Genomic DNA, 17462 nt, shown 5'->3' with positions numbered 1-17462 from the left:
AAATATTATCACTGTGCTTCTGTTTAATCATCAATGAATTACTTCAACTATTACGCATACATTTTTGATGTTATTCTGATGTTATTTGTTGTTTTTGTTTTGTCATCCATTAGTTAATTCATAGAAAGTTTGCTGTAGTTTTAGTATAAATGTAGCGCGAAGGAAGTCTTAAAATCTAAAACTCTTTAAGGATAATAGTGATGTGGACGTGGACGGCGTTTGTCTTTGTTTTGACCAAGTTTTATTGTCTAACTTGAGTTATAATTGGTTTATTTTCTTCTCTGCAGACAGCTGCTTTATGTTCTGTACTTTTAATGTTTTCATAAACTGAGACTTGTCAGGCTTTTGTGAGAGACGTGAGGTTCTTGAGTCCCTCTGATTTCCCATGATCCTCCGCGCTTCACGCCGCTGCTGTGATCGTGTTTGACTCAACACTGATGTTGTTTGTAATTAATCCGAGATTTTAAAAGGTAAGGCCGACTTTCGCTTTTTTTTCCATCTGCAATGTTTGCCTTAACTTTACATAACAAAGGCAGTGAACATTTCCTGTGTGATTTGTCGTTTCTCTCTGCAGGCGCTTGCTATGTTTCTTGTTTTTTTAGCACGTTAGCTTCAAGACATAGCCGACCAAAACGTACCTGCTAAAGGTTTTCTGAATAATGTGCTAGATCTATGCCGATGTATGAATGTATCTGACTTCTTAGCGTTTTTGCAATTCTTTCTTGACTGCATTTTGAGGTACCAGCTGGGAGTAAATGTTGTGAATCTGAATTAGCATATTAGCCGGTGTGTGTCCGCAGTAACAGTCTCGTGGCTGCAAGAGGTGGATCACAGGGTTTGCATTACTATAGTTGTGTTTTTAAACTTAGAATTAGCATGTCTACATATGTCTTTTTCTGTGGAAAGCAAAGATAATTCGGTTCTTCTAACACATAGCTTGGTTTAGTGATGTATATGGCACATTCGTTTTGCTGGAGTCTCAAGTATTACTAGTTTTTATTGAGATGTTTTGAGAAGTTATGATGTAATCTGTGGGTTATTGGTATAATTTCACTAACCAGATAGCACTGCACTGATGTTTTCTTTCCTCTTAGATGTCTGAGCTGTTTATGGAGTGTGAAGAGGAGGAGTTGGAGCCGTGGCAGAAGGCAATACCAGAAATCAATCTGATCGATCTTGATGACGATGATGATGATGAGCCAATATTTGTCGGTGAAATCTGTAGCTCTAAGCCTGCACCCAACAAAAGACAAGGTTGACTCTTTGACTCTCTGTCTGGCGCACTGTCACTTCTGTTCTGTTCTTGTACTTCAGAATGTAGCTCATTGTGTTTTTTGTTCTTGTGATCTTCAGGTGCTGTTAACCAACAGAACCAGAGTAATTTCCCGGTTCAAAAACTGTCTACGTTGGCATCATCACAAAATTCTCCGCAAGTGCTATCAAACCCTGCTAGGGTAGCTACAGGTCATACAGTCATGGTGCGAGGCTCTGCCCCGTCAGGAGGAAATCCTATCCTCATCCCTCTCAACACAACTCTAGGACCTCAGACAGCCCCTCAACCCATAATTATTAACAATCAGGTAACTTCAATTCTTTTTCAACTTACTCAGGTCAGATCTGTGATATCAATCTGTGAACAAATGCTAAGTACAATGATGGAGTTGCTTTCTGACCCATAGTAGCCACAGGCTTCTTCCCAAAGGGGTTTAATTTTACATTAGTAATAAACCTGCATGAATTTAGATTCATTAATGTGTGTGTTTGTAGGCTGAATTTGATCTTTATTTTTTTTTCTTTATTATTTCACCAGGGTTACGTTGTGGCATCACCACAGACTCTCAACAGCAACACCTCGTTCATCAGCTCTCTGGGCTCACAGTATCCACCAGGAACCACTTTCAGGGTTGTGCCAGGTATTAATGTGTCTGTGTAGTTTGTTTTTGGTGAAAGTATAGTGACCCATACTCAGAATACATGCTCTGCATTTAAAGCTGTGGTAGGGAACTTTTGACGCTCTAGTGGTTCATAAACAGAATTGCTTGCGTCTTGCGGAAGAACATCGTAGCCGGAACTACTTCTCTCTGTTTATGTCTATGAAGAATCACAAAGGTACTGGGTTACTCCGCCGAGGTACCCCTGAAGCAATCTAAAATAGTCTGAATATAAACACTTATTATAGGTGCACCCTAGTGATTCAGGACAAGCTAAAAACACGGTTTGGAAAATGGATTCATGGTGTACTCGCTTATTATATACATTTTTCTATATTTTGAACACAAACAAAGTTATGGACCGCAGCTCTGATTGGTTATTTTTTACCGAGAGCGATGGAGTTTATGCAAATGGCAATAGGACCACTGGGAGGAGCCAGAGGAGCTTGATTTTTTTCACAGATTATCTGTCTCATATTCTACTATCAGGACATAATGACAGGTTTAATAAATATGTAAAAAATATTTTTTTACAAAAGTTCCCTACAGCACCTTTAACCCATCCAAAGTGCGCACACACACAGCAGTGAACACACAGCCATTTATGCTGCGGTGCCCAGGTAGAAGTTTGGGGCTCATTTGGGGGTTCGGTGCCTTGTTTAAGGGCATCTCAGTCGTTGTATTGCAGGCCCGAGATTCAAACATTAGGGTTAGGAGTCAAACTCTCTAACCACTAGGCGGCTGAGTTTGGGGTTAGTAAACTTGTAAAATGTTTTTTGAAAGATTCAGATTTCAAGAAAAAAATTTTTATTGAATTTTTTTTTTTACAAATGTAACTTATTTTTGAGATGGTAAAACTGAATTTCATTACTCCAGTCTTCAGTGTCACACGATCCTGCTGAAATCATTAGAACATGTCAATTTGGTGCTCAAATAACATTTCTTCTTGTTATTATCATTGTTACAAGCAATGCTGCTTAATATTATGGGAAAACTGTGAGTTTTTTTTTTTTTTTAAATAAAAAGTTCAAAAGAATAGACACTTTTTTTTTTTGTAAAATGATAAATGTTTTATGGTCACCTGTGATCTATTTATTGCATCCTTGTTCAATAAAAGCAGAGGTTCTCATCGCCCTCAAGATCAACTTTCCTGGTGTTTAGCTCCAACCTTGATCAACCTCACCTGCCTGTAACTTTGTAGTGATCCTGAAGACCTTAATTGTTTATTCAGGGGTGTTTAATTAGGGTTGGGCAATAAAACGATAAAGATCATTATTGTGATATAATTTTCCTCAATAAAGCGTTAACAAGAGTTCGACAAATATTCATAATGTTTATGCGCCAAATGTGGAACGAAACAGTTTTGCTTATTTGAATCACACAACACAGACCATTTATCTGCTCGGTTCAAAGGTCAAACTGCAGCGCAGCACGAGCTCACTAGAGCAGATGCGTTTACTCGCTGATCACGCTGTGAGATCCAGTGTGAAGAGCTTAAAATCAGCGAAGAACACGAATGACTCGGTGATTTAAACTAGTTAAAGCCAAATAAAACAGAGCTGAGGAACATGGTGCGTAACGACACAGTCAGGAGATTTGAAGTCTAAAAATCTTCATTGTTTAACATGGATTTACTGTAGTAACACTGACAGCACCATAAGATTTTGGCAGAAATATGAGATTTGCACATAAAATTTTCTTATATTATGTATTTAACATATTAAAGGAGCGATGGAATATAATAACAGTATTTTTTTTTAATGTAATCTATAGTGTTTGTTCAATCATACTAAATACTGTTTAGACTAGTGTTTTTCAAACATATACCTATAAACAATACATTCATAGTAAAATTATTACCATGGTATTGAGATGCCATGTGTGTGGATCTAACCATGGTTATCATAGGGTGACCATACGTCCTCTTTTTCCCAACCATGTCCTCTTTTTTTTTTGTTTTTTTTTGTTTTTTTTTACCTAAAAAATGTGTCGGTGTGATGTTAATCCTAGAAAAAAATCACTCACTGCTCTTGACAGGATACATTTTTGTTTTAACAAAAGAACTAACCTAATCTATATTTAATTTATACATTGAAGACTATGAAATGCTATTTTACATTTGATTATTTGGTTTCTGTACCTGAAAGTAGTGCTGGTTGGTTTGACCAAAAATTTATATCTCTTTTTTTTTTTTTTTTTTTTTTTTTTTAATTATGCCAGTTTTCCGGTTTCTTACGTGTTTTTTTTTTTTTACGCTTACTTTAATTCAGCGCATGCAGCACAGCAAAAATAGACTCGGTACGTTAACAATCGCTGCACTGCTGCAGACGCACCGCTCCTTGAACTCACTGATGGACCGCAGTCTCATGCAGCTGGAATCTGTTAATACACTCTGCAGACAGAGTATGTGTGAAACGGTGTTATAACGTAACACCAGAGCACTACTGTCTACGCCTCGCAGTCGAAGCTTAGAATGCAACATTGCAAAGGGTCTGTCCGAAATCGTGTCGCATAGCCGCGGCGCAGCATAACGTTCGTTCCGAACGCTGAGTAATTAAATACATCGGTAAATAAAAATATACACTGGTTTTCCGTATGAACTGTACTTACCTGAGCACTACCTGAATGCCTACAAACTTGAAAAAACTAAACTTTGTTTAATTTCTATTTTTGTTCTATTTATATATTTGTGCTATTTACACTATTTCAAACAGGGCCATGGGTACAACCTGCACCCTGATTCTGCTTACGATAAAACTGTGCTAGATGTTAAGTTTTGTGAAAAAGGACGCTGGTAGAAAGCTTTGTAGCTGTGTTTATGATCAAAATGCTTAATGGTGACTGTAAAATATGTATTTTAGGTATGGAAAGGACCTGTTTTGATATTTGGGATTGCGTTACTTTGGGCATTTTCAGCATTACCCTAACCACCAACCATCCACACCTCAGCCCCCCGCACCCACTGTCCTCGTTTTAGAAAACTAAAATATGGTCACCCTAGGTTATCATGATCTAAATGTATGCTACTATGGAAGACCATTGGTTAATTTGAAAAAAGTTGTCAAAATAGTTGAATGTAGGTTTTTACCATTTTTACAAATGTTACTTTTTTTAAATAATGAACTTAAATTATCTGCATCCTAACTCAAGCTAAAAGTTACTGTCAAATGTGCATTTCTAAGACACAAAAAATTTAATATTATTATTAATATTGTAGGCTGCACTGCAAACTGTGCTGAAGATACGCATCTTTAAAGTCAGGCAACACAAATGTCTTTCATGATTTGAAATATCCCCCGTTAGAACATACAGAAAGAAAGAAATAGATTTTTCTGTTAAGATATTTTAAGAATGAATGACTAGGAAAAAAAAAAAATCGGCAAGATTACAAATTTATTTTGATATATTCATAGCGACTGACATGAACAATTTTATGGTGATCTTTTTTTATTTTATTTTATTTTATTTTTTTACTCATGTCTCCCAGACCTAGGTTGGAGCTAAACTCTGCAGGAAAGTGGGCCTTATATATGTATATGAAATGTAGTGTATGCAAATGAGTTGAATTGGTATATGATTGCTTCATTAATTTCTGTGTTTGTTTCTCAAGCACCAGGTCAGCAGATAGTGCCGCAAGTCATTGCTGCTTCAAAGCAGGGGGTCATCCATAGGCCTCAAGTGCAGCATATCCAGGACAATGTGGTGACCTTGTCCAATGTGCAAGCCCCGGCTAACCTTTCTCCTCAGTCCCAAACTACTTCAGGATTTCGAAGCACAACAGGCATTGTCCCAGCAACACTAGCAAAAAGGAAAACTGTATCCCTGCCAGCTATGAACAGCAGAGGTAAGCCTGTGTCTGTGCCGATTGATACGCTTTATCAGTGTATCCACTAATTGACCAGTAGACCTTTTTTTCTAGGTTAGGGTGTTATTTAAGTGAAAGGGTTATAACCAAGGTTATGCTTGCCATTCACCCACCTTAATTTTTGGATGATTGAGCATCTGTAATTAACCATGACAACAAAATGGGATTTATTTGTTGTCCGTAAACAAAGCTACAATAATACATAAATAAAAAATGGCAAAAAGGTACAGTAACACTTGCTACTCTGGCTTTTCTGAAATGTTTGAAGGTTGTTTGACAACTAAAAAAAAACTTTATTGGAAGTTTCTTTTTATCACCCACAGATAATGGCAAAATGATAAATGACACAAACAACATTGGGTCCAAAGGAGGTAAGCTTGACATGGGTATGTTTTTGTCCAATATGTATTGCAGAATTTCCAGAAGCAACAATCTGTGTTCATCTTTTAATCTTTTTTTCCTCCTTTGACAGCTGGGGAAAATGATTTCCCCTTCACAAAGAAGTGTCCCAGGTGTCAGAATGCGTTTGCCTTTCAGCCTTTAAAAAATCATATGAAGGTTGGTATGTTTTACTATTGTTTTTTGTTTCCTTTCTGGTTCCTTTGTTTCCCCAACTGAACCAAGTAAACTGCAGTGCCCCTCATGTGCACACACACACTGCTTATGTAGTTTGTTCTGCATTTTTTTGTTACTAATTGGTCTCAAAATGATTAATTGCATAAATGATATGTTATCTTGTGCAGTGTTTTAAAACAAAGAATAAGACATTTTTCTTAAAAGGGATCATTTACCCAAAAATGACACATTTTTAATCAATTCATCAAAATCTAAACTCATGATTCTTGTACACATCTTTGGACATTAACTGAAGATCCTTTAAAATATTCTCATTATTTTTCCCTCCATCGAATGAATTCAACCATAATTTCATAAAGACATCATAAAAGTAATCCATATGAATTGAGCAGTTTAATCAAGGTCTTCTAAAGAGTGGTTGCTGAATGATCACTTTAGGTTTAATTTAGGCATTTATTCACATTCAAGTTTGAGCACTCTGTGATTGACTGATTAACTAGAAAAGTAAAAAATGGCACTTTATTTCAAAACGGTTGCCACCACCTCGTGTAGAGAGACAGATGTACTCAAAAGCAAGATTTAGATGTAATGTAGCTTTTCTTCTCTTGTTCTTCAGCTGTGCTGTCCTGAATTGTTGGACTCTGTGTTCCCTTCAACATCGAAGCCTGACAATCAAGCCAGTGCGCTGAAAGTCTACGAGTCTGACAAAGGCAAACTCATCATGCTGGTTTCAGACTTCTACTACGGGAAATGTGAAGGGGATCCATCTCTGATTCCCAAATTCAAGTCCAACACCACGTTTAAGTGCAACAGCTGTTTAAAAATGCTCAAGAACAATATCAGGTATTTGTTGGAGTGTTTATTTTTGGAGTTTTCTTAGTTTGATTTAAGTCAGCTTCTTTGTATAATTGTTTTGGTCTGTGCGGGAGCAACATCGTATACGCGGCTTAGAGGGAACATTCTTCACGAGAGCCATTAGCTACAAGAGCCCTGAGATGGAGAGAGCAATAGTTAGAGAAAGAGAGACCCCATCACTGCATCCCCCTCAGATGGATGACATTATCAGACCCCCGCTCCCTCTAGGGGCCCAGATGAATAATGGAGGGTAGTTTGGCTGCTGTAAGAACTGTTCCTGTGATTAAATAACTTTACTCCGCCACGGCGTGAGAAGAGCCTCAGTAAGCTCCTTTTAATGGGGAGGCGCGTTTGCAGAGCACCCCAAGTTCTGGCGGCGGGGGTCACAGTTCAGCCGCATAAAAATGCCTATTAGGGGAGCTGAGGTTGCAGAATATGCTGACTGAAAAATTGGCCGCTCAACGTCAGGGCACCAATGGCAAGTGATGCAGAGAGAACCGAAGCAGTCTGAGCGTCACATCATTAAACAAAGAAGAAGCGCAGTATAATTGCTGGTATTATAATGGCTATTATGCACAGTTAGAACATGAACTTTAAGTAGAATATTTGCTAATTTATCTCCTGAAAACCCTTGGGAGCTCAATTGCTTTTTGAGTAATCACGCACAGGCCTTGCACTGTTCAAAGGTGACACTTAATGGTGTATGTTTGTAATTTGGCTAATTATATTTAACTGTGCATAAGTTTTATTTAGTTTCCTAAAGGATGCTGAACATTAGCTACTTTAACTTTGGCATTTTCCCTTCCCTTCAGAGGTGTTTGATGAATTAGGGTTTACGTTGAGTTTATAGTTCATGTACTGCTCATTTGTATCTTAAATCCAACGTAATCTAAAGACAAAGCTGGAACCTGTTTCAAAAATAGGATGTGATCTTCGGTTGCAGCATCTGAAATGGTATGATTCTCAGAGGATGTTGTGCATCTATTTTTAGGTGTCTTTTGAAAAGCAAAAGGAAACTCCGCTCCTGAGAGAGCAGGCACGTTGTAGTGGTTTACCTGTTTGAATGGTGTACATCTGTTTGACATTCACTTCCTCACACATCAAAGGCTTTCCTGTTTAGTTGTCACACCTTTGTCAACAGCGGTCCCGCTTGTGTCAGACTGAGTTCTCCCAAGATTGCAGCTGTTTGTGGAGCCTTAAAGGGTGTCATTAATGTCACATGTTGCAGGTGTCCCCAAAGCCTTCTCACTCTTACCACAAGCTGAAATGGAAAAACTTGATTTTTGTTGAGTGTCACACCTCCTGACTGTTTTTGCAGAAATCTCTACACGCGCACACACACTCAGATTAAGAATAGATAAGTGACAGACTTGATGAATCTGACATTTCTCACCTATTACCTGTCATGTGAAACTTGCCAAAATGGATGCATATGCAAGGCACAAATATAAACAATGGGTTTATGTTCATAGTTTATTTTTTTCATTTCATTGAGTCACTTTATTCTGTGAATGTATGTGTGCTTGTAGCTTCAGTAAGAACATTATTTTCTTATTTTATTAGTCATTTATGCGAGACCCCTTACAGGATCCCCGTCCAGAACAGACTGCATTTGTGATATGTGGCTTTGCATTTGTGGAGTAAAAATGTTGGGGTCATTGCTAGTGCCGCAGGAGTCTGCCCCACTGTGAGGGATAACTCTGAATGTGTCAGAAGTTGCCTGTCAATAATTTAGCAGCAAGTTGGTCACAGGGGCTGTTAACGGCCCTCCTGTCCTTCAAGGACTATGTAAATGAAGACTACAGCTGAAAATCAGCTAGTTTTAATAATGCTATCCTTTTATCCTCCTCATCCCTCTGTTCCTTTTCCTTCTCACTCAGGTTCATGAACCACATGAAACATCACCTGGAGTTGGAGAAGCAGAACAGTGAGAGCTGGGAGAGTCACACCACGTGTCAACATTGCTATCGGCAGTATTCAACTCCCTTTCAACTGCAGTGTCACATAGAAAGTGCTCACAGTCCTTTCGAGTCCACCAGTAAGTCACAACATTTCAGCCACAGGGTCTTTTCTTTTTTCAGTAGGTGGTTCTTGGCCAGAGGTTATGTAAAAATAGTCAGCGATGCCGTAATTTGAATGAGAATATTTCACCTGAGTGGAATAAGTCAATGGTTTAGATGTATAAGAAGTGTATTGTTATCTTCTCTTTCCCCAGGCAATTGTAAAATATGCGAATTGGCTTTTGAGACGGAGCAAGTGCTTCTGGAGCACATGAGGGACAATCACAAACCTGGAGAGATGCCCTATGCCTGTCAGGTAAAACCTCATCGTTGCTCTATGTATTTGTGTTTCAGATACTTGATTCTCATTTTGTTTTTCGCTCTCTTGAAGGTTTGCAACTACAGGTCCTCCTTCTTCACTGATGTGGATAACCATTTCCGCACAGTTCATGAAAACACTAAAGACCTGCTTTGTCCCTTTTGCCTGAAAGTGCTTCGCAGTGGCCATATGTACATGCAACACTACATGAGACATCAAGTGAGTGTATTACCTCATTCGTCTTCTTGATATGCTCTCGGATAAGACATCATCTGTCTCTTTGTCTGTGTATTTTGAGACATCACTGATCTGAAGTCAGCACAATATGTAACTCATTTGTGTGTTGCCCCATTGGCTCTCACTCTAAGGTTAGATAGATTTAGTTGTCTGCCGAACACCTTGGTGTAATATATAACAGGCTGACAATGGTGGCGTACTCTATTCCTTCCCTGGTTACTCCTTATGGGCTTCTCCCTGGCAACAGCAAACCAGATTAACCACGAGTCATATCAGCCAAGAGCAACCTTTGTGACAATAACAATAGTGCACGTGATGGTGGAATGATGCACATTAGAGACATGAACATAAGTTCAACTTAAGTTTGACATATGTAATATATATATTCTTTTTTTTTCCTTCTAATATTTAACCATTGACTATAGTGACATAAAAAACATGCAATTTTCATGATTCCATTTGTTAAAATTATGAACATTTTGCGTATTCTGCAAGGGGTATGTAAACTTATGTGCATACGTAATATAAAACATTTTGCAAAAATGTTAATAAACATCTAAATTAAATGCACAATTCAATTGTTGAATATAACTTGTCACTAAACTTGGTATGTGTAATCGGTTTCTTTTATCTGTATTTTCTAGAAAAAAGGGATTCAAAGGTGTGGAAAGTGCAGATTAAATTTCCTCACCTATAAGGAAAAAGTGGAACACAAAACTCACTTCCACCGAACCTACAGGAAGCCTAGAAAGCTTGACGGATTGCCTCCAGGAACCAAGGTCCGCTTGAACCCAAATCGTTATAATAATCATGAAATCTAGACTATATAATCTTAACTGTATTCGCTATATAATCACAAAATATCTGAGATTATACTTTACATAAGCATTATTTAATATTTTCAGGTGACGATTCGGGCCTCAGTTTCTGGTGCGCCTATGTCTTCCGAAGCTTCAAGCAAGTCCTACATCATACCCACAAGTCCTGAAACGACCAAACAGCCTGTTAAAACACCAGCAAACACAACCAAACCAAACGTAAATGGAGGAAAGACGAAGACCACAAACCAGTTCAGCTGGAGCCCGAGCATCCAAAACAATGAACTTAAAAGACTAAAGTGAGGATTCTTAAGCCAAAAGTGTACTTCAGTTTTGAAGGAAACACTTAGCTCATGTGTACAGCCGAAAAGCTAGCATTTTGCGTATCTCCCAATCAGCACAGGTATTTGTAGTTGTTGATGCTGTGGCCAGTAGTTTGTTGTTGTTCAGTGTCTTCTGTTTCTTTTCCGAATGTGAGGCATTGGGCTGGTGCAACTAATTAATGCATAAAATGAAAGGTGCATTAAAGCACGTGCGATTAGAAGAATCTGGCTTTGTCTGTACAGTACGCACACACTATACTAATGATTACATTTACAGCATGCACGCTGTACACATACCTAGTGTAGTGTGCTTGTAACAACCAAATGATATAGGATTCAGCTGGTGCATTGTGTTGTATTGAAAGTTAAGTCACAGTCTTAACAAGTATTTATTCTTCACAGACTTCCGAGGAGAGGGAGAAATAGATGTGTTGAGTGTCTCTCAGAGGTTAAGGACCCTTACGTTCACTATCCTTTATCGCTGAGGTGCAATATATGCAAGTTCAGATCAAGTTGCCAGAAAGCCTTCCGACAGCATATGGTCAGGTAAAGGGAAAACATGGATGAATGAATGGTTCCAAATGAATGTAATCCGATCTCTACATAGTGTTCTTTTCATCTGCAGGTTTCACAGCGGTTCTTCAAAAGAGCGCTTTGGGAAAGTGAGGAAGCCTCCACGCGGATTGCGGTAAGTTTGGCTCTGGTAGGTGACCGTTTACTGTGATAGAGGGGTTTATTTGTGTTAGTCTTGTAGAATTTATTTTTTGTTTTTTTTACATTTTGTTCAAGGAGTCTAACACTGGTGTGTCTAAAGTGTGACTTTCTGGCTGATGCCTCTGGAGCTGACCAGATGACTGAACATTTGCTCAACAGGCCGTCCCACTCCTGCCAGGCCATCCTGGAGCCAGGTATGATGCTCCTATCTCAACTCACTGCAAAAATATTTATTTTCTCTCCGTGATGTCACGTTTTCTTACTTGCATACCATTTTTTTCCTTTAAAGTTACCAATGGAGGATCAGAAATGAACAGGTATGAAAGTTGTGTGTATCATTGTTGTGGTTTCAGTTGTTTTTCAATTGTTTATTGCATGCAATTATGTTGAATAAAAGGTTAGGGTTTTCTCCTATTTAAAAATCCCATTGTTTATCATTAAAGCTGCTTTAAAAAGTTAGTCCCTGTGTTCTGGTGTGCTCTCATTGTGAAGCACATGATGTATTGGTGTACAATGACACCATATGCTTATTTGTATTTTTGTTAAATGTAGAGGTCAGAGCTGTGATCAGAGGGGAGTAAAAATAGACCGGGAAGTGTAGCTTGCCTCACTGAGACAAATTACCTTTTCTGATGAAACGGGTGTGAATGCAGACCCGCTGACCTATGAAATGTTTGGAAATATCATTTATTATAAAAAATTACCTCTTTTTTTTAATGAATATAATTGGGATTCCTATTAAGTGATATTCAAGAGACCTTGCTTGAATTAAAACCGAAGTATTTTGCATTAATTAAAGCTGAAGAACATATTCTTATTATTATGGACCACAAAGAAAAGCTGGTGCTTTTAAATTTATTTTTATTATTCATTAAATTTATAATTTAATGAAAGTTTAAGAATCAAAAGTTAAATTACTTTGCTTGCTTCCATTTCTCATCAATACAAAAAAACTCACTCTGGTTCCTGTAATGAAAAGAAATGAAGTGTGTATGACGATGGTGGTGTAGTAGTAGTGTTGTAATGCCTTTATTACATTATTATGATTTATATAAATCTTAAATTAAAGTGCACTGAGACTCAACGTTGAGAAGAACAGGAATTACATTAAACCTCCAAACACATTGCAGTAATGAAAACATCTGTAATTGTCATGAAGCCATAAAATATTGCAAAAGATCACAAATCATTGTATAAATACAAAATAGATTTTTGACTTTTGAGGTGAAATACGACCTTTTTTGTAATTTTTGTGACCCTCTTTATTGTAGCTAAAAATCTGATAGTAACCTTATGTATCAGTCCGGTGATATTACAGCTTATAATCTTAACGGAGCATTGTGTGTCACTCTGTTCATGTTTCTTTGCTTTTCTCTTGTTGTTGCACCTCATAATTAAGGTCACCTGAGACCCACGATGACTCCAAACAACTAAATACTGAGGCTAGAGATGAGACCGAACCCATTCAGATCAGTGATGTAGAAGCTATACCAAACAAGAACAACATAACAGAGGATGGGTCTGAGGTTCTTGGAGCTGAAAAATGTGACCCAGACGAGGTAAAGGATGACACAGTGGAGGCTGCAACCAATGATGTGTCAGTAGAGGAGTCACACAAGAGCCTTCCCTCTGAGGCTCCCGTCAGCGCGCTTTCTGCCCTCACAGATGAATGTGGTGTAACTCCCACTGATTTTCTTTGTAAAACTAATGAAACCGAGGCGATGAGAACAGAATCTCAACTGGAACCTCTCACTCCATCCGAGGTCCTTGAGGACGAAGCCACTGAGGACTCGCAAGTGGAGATGAATGGTTAACTTGCAACCCAGAACCGAGGCTCTCTTAAAGCATCGCTAGACATAAGAAGCAGCAGAGTTCCCCACAGACTCACCCCCCTACCCTATTTTTTTTTTATAAAACACATTAATAGGAACTCTTTTTCCAAATACTTGATTAATGAAAGCATACTGTGCTGAAACATGACTTTAAACTCTCTTATACTATACAAGTACTTTATTTCTGTACTTATGTAAGGTTTGAAATTGGGTTGCAAAGATCGCAATGTAAATGTTCTTCTATATATAAACATATGATTGTTATGAAGTCCTTCTGTCCACATTTATGGTGTCTGTTCTGTTCAGATTCTACAGATGATCACAAAACAGACGTAATGGTGTCCAACATGGAGCTGATTCCCACATCAGACTTTTCTCGAGGTGGTTCTCCTAGAGTAAAGAACAAGTTCAGCAGTTTCTTTGTATAATGTATGTAGGAATGGGAGAAAAAAAAATGTGTCCTGATATATATATTTTTTAGATTGTGTTTAATGTATTGTTAAATGTACTTCATCTGGATAGGACCCGGCATTGAGAATCATTTCTCCTATTGATTGAGACGGAAAGCATTGTAGAAATTCCATTAATTTTTCTTAATCCGTAATAAACTTTTATTACATATTCACCAGAGTTTTGTTATTAAATAGAAACACTGATTCGCAAATATCTCAGCCTTTGTCCAGGAGACAATCTCATGTTTTGTTTTGGTGAAGAGCACCCTCTAGTGGTATCATTATGTGGTTCAATAAGCAATAGTGATGGGAATACACTTTTATGTGAATAGATTATTTTAAACCGTTTTAAACAACAACAAAAAAAACTTCTAAGACTATGGATTTCAAATGGAGTAGAAAACAGTAGCATAGTTGAAGGCAGTGTTTCATTGTGTAATTAATCTGAAAAGAAGTAAAAGTGAGAGACAGAAGGGACTCACACACTGAAAAAAAGTTATATGGACATAATTTTATAATGTCAAGGGGTTGCACGAAATAAATGTATCTAATTCCAGATATATTTAAGTTCAGTGTACTTATTTTACAAATTGAGTTTATTCATCTCTTTCAGAAATTTCTAATTAATTATATTCATAATTTTAGCTAAAATATTTTGAGTAGAATTTACTAAAATTATGTGCAACCAGATACATTTTATCATGTTACTGATATTTTATCAAATTTCTACTTACTAAAATTTATTTTAATCAATAGTTTATTAATATCTTATTGTATCTTTCATTAATATTCAGACAAATAAAGCAAATGCAATATTTTCAACTCTAACTTCATTTTTCTGAACCAAGAGATGGATTTTTGCTCTCCTAAACAAGAGTGCCAGTAATGTAACCCAGTAGTCACCATTTCTCAGAGACCTGAATAAGTGGTACACCATACACAATAACCGTAACAATCAGTGAATAGTGTTTGAGTATGAATGGGTGATTTTGAGTAGAAAATTAACTCCAGGTGTTACAAAAAAGGATGTTACTAAACCTAACATCAAAAGCAACCATAAAACTGTGTAAATACAACTCGAAAACAGTGAATAATTAAAATTTTGTAATTATTCGTGCCCCAGTGCATGATGGGCAATACGCAAAATAAAAGCGATTCAATGAATTTACTAAAACTAATTTAGATTGATTAACTTTTCCAAGTAAAATACACTTAAGAGTTCCAACTTCAATTTCTACAAGCTTAAATTGAGTACTAACATAGAATTTACTTTTTATTTTTTATTTTTTTATTCCTGGTTTAACTAAATTATTTAATGTAGAAATTACTTTTGTTTTCATGGAGTATTTACTTCACCACAAAATCATCTAACTTATCTTACCCACCGCCCAAAAAACTACTCTAAAACAAATAATTAAGAAGATTAAAGATTACCCATCCAAAACAATTTAGATTGTCTATGGTTACTATCGTAACCTCGGTTCATTGAGAGGAGGGAACTCAACATTACATCAGCTAAGACATATATGGGAACTCCTCCCTTCTCCACTTTCACTGAAATCTTGCGGGCTAATACTGCAAATACTGACAGGTCAGCGGGCATTATAAAAAGCATGGGTGCGTAATGCATGCGAACGTAATGTCTCGTTCCCGCCTCTCAGGGAACCGAGGTTACGATAGTTACCGGAGACGTTCCCTTCTCGAGGCGGTAACTCAACATTACGTCAGCTAAGACGTATATGGGAACTGTATAAAATCCCGCCTTGAGAGCAGTGAAGATAAGCCCCGAACGGAATCAATCACCCCCACACATAAGCAAGACAGTTCTAGCCAGTGGGCGTGTCGCTAAAGCCCCTTTCACACTGCACGTCAGACCCGGCATATTGCCGGAACAATTGCTAGAACACTTTACCCGTGTATTTGCCGGGATGGCAGTGTGAAAGTTTACAACACATGAATAAAACTTAACTCACCGAAAGTACATGTGACGCTACAGAGGGTACATCCAGCTTGTAAAACCTGGCGAATGTATTCTGGGAAGACCAGCCAGCAGCAAAACATAAATACTGGACAGACATACCTCTAGACCAGGCCCATCAGGAAGCATTTATATTGTCCTCGCAGACTGAGCTCTGATGTTTAGGGGATAATCCTTCCCCTGGCATTCGTTAGCATTTGATAGCGTCCACAATCCAGTGAGAAAGTCTCTGTTTGGAAACAGCACGTCCCTTATTACATCCACCAAGCACACGAACAGCTGGTCCGACTGACGAAAGGCGGCCGAGCAATCCATATATACCCGTAAAACCCAACAGGGTTCCGGCATTCTGAGCATCAGCGTCACATGAGGCTGACGGCTCAGTAGACAAGGCAGGCAGGGACACAACCTGTGCTCCAAAGTGACTTCGGAACGTAACCTGGTCTCAGCCGGAGAGTGACATTACAGTTGCCAGGTCCGAAACAGATGCAATATTGTCATCAAAAACTCATGAAAGTCTCCAATGCTCTTCGCCGAGGCGAGAGCAAGAAGCAAGGCAGTCTTCAGGGAAGCTCCTTAACCGCAATTGCCTTCAGCATGGATGGCAAACTCCCACGATCCATACTGTGCTGTATAAAGCACAAAACATCTGACTCGCAACAGGTCCCCGGGTCAATATAAATGTCCTCGCACCATTTTGTGAAAACTCCCCACTTCAGAGCGTAGAGGCGTCTTGTAGAGGATGCACGCGCCTCTGTAAGTGTGTTCAGCACTCGTGAGTGCAGAGTGTCCCACTCATTAGGGTCCCCGCAGTGGCCACACATGAAGGTTCGACAGCTCGGGGCTGGGGTGCCATATCGTGCCGTTCGCATGAGACAGCAGGTCCTTCCTGAGGGGGAATCGCCACGGGGGAGTCATCACTAACTCTCTCAGGTCTGAGAACCAGGGCTGATTCGGCCAGTTGGGGGCCACGAGTATAACTGACGCTCTCTCCTCCCTGATTTTTCACAACACCATAGGCAGAATCTTCACCGGAGGGAATGCGTAAAGCCTGGTTTCCGGCCAACATGCTGTCAGAGCCTCTCCCGGCAGCGGGAAGTGAGATAGCAAGGAGAACGTCCTACAGTGCGTGTTCTCGCTGGTGGCAAATAAATCCGCTTCTGCCCTCCCGAATTGATCCCAAATCATTTGATCTGATCCTGGGTAAAGCCTCCATTTCCTTGAGGAATCCCGTTCCTAGAAAGCATGTTCACTCCACGGATTAGAATACCGGGGATGTGCCCCGCTCTTATGGAGAAAAGTGTCGGTCCACCCACGACAGGAGACTCGCTGCCTGTTTGAATAGAGCTCTGGAGTGCACGCCGCCCTGGTGATTTATGTATGAGGCCATAGACGTGTTGTCAATTCGAATCAGTACATGTTGCCGTACAGTACATGTGGTCGGAGTCACAGAGAAGGTGGCACATAAACCGTTTGGAATTGGAAGCGGTGTCCTTAGCCCTGCAAGCCTTTCGGTCGAAATTGGAGCGGCAACATGTACTGATTCGAACCGACAACAGGTA

General features: G+C 38.8%; 1 protein-coding gene across 2 annotated transcripts; it reads left to right on the top strand.

The window, feature by feature from the left end:
- The first annotated feature begins 318 nt into the window (after nucleotides 1–318).
- LOC113051366 (zinc finger protein 280C-like) lies at nucleotides 319–14095 on the top strand. Of its 2 annotated transcripts, none has more exons than XM_026215047.1 (18): nucleotides 319–470; nucleotides 1095–1254; nucleotides 1354–1580; nucleotides 1811–1913; nucleotides 5542–5775; nucleotides 6120–6182; nucleotides 6269–6354; nucleotides 6989–7215; nucleotides 9108–9265; nucleotides 9443–9543; nucleotides 9619–9765; nucleotides 10428–10562; nucleotides 10689–10900; nucleotides 11327–11470; nucleotides 11550–11612; nucleotides 11714–11832; nucleotides 11928–11955; nucleotides 13038–14095. In XM_026215047.1, the coding sequence occupies exons 2-18, from the start codon at nucleotides 1095–1097 to the stop codon at nucleotides 13450–13452; spliced, it is 2622 nt and encodes an 873-aa protein (XP_026070832.1). In that variant the 5' UTR covers nucleotides 319–470; the 3' UTR covers nucleotides 13453–14095. The 2 variants fall into 2 exon arrangements, with proteins under 2 accessions (XP_026070832.1, XP_026070833.1); XM_026215048.1 differs by having other exon boundaries at nucleotides 322–470; nucleotides 6120–6167.
- The last annotated feature ends 3367 nt before the right edge of the window (nucleotides 14096–17462 follow it).

The sequence above is a fragment of the Carassius auratus genome, chromosome 32, assembly GCF_003368295.1.
Source record: "Carassius auratus strain Wakin chromosome 32, ASM336829v1, whole genome shotgun sequence".
Classification (NCBI taxonomy): domain Eukaryota; kingdom Metazoa; phylum Chordata; class Actinopteri; order Cypriniformes; family Cyprinidae; genus Carassius; species Carassius auratus.
The sequence above is the reverse complement of the archived record's forward strand: the minus strand, read 5'-3'. Positions and strand labels throughout refer to the sequence as shown.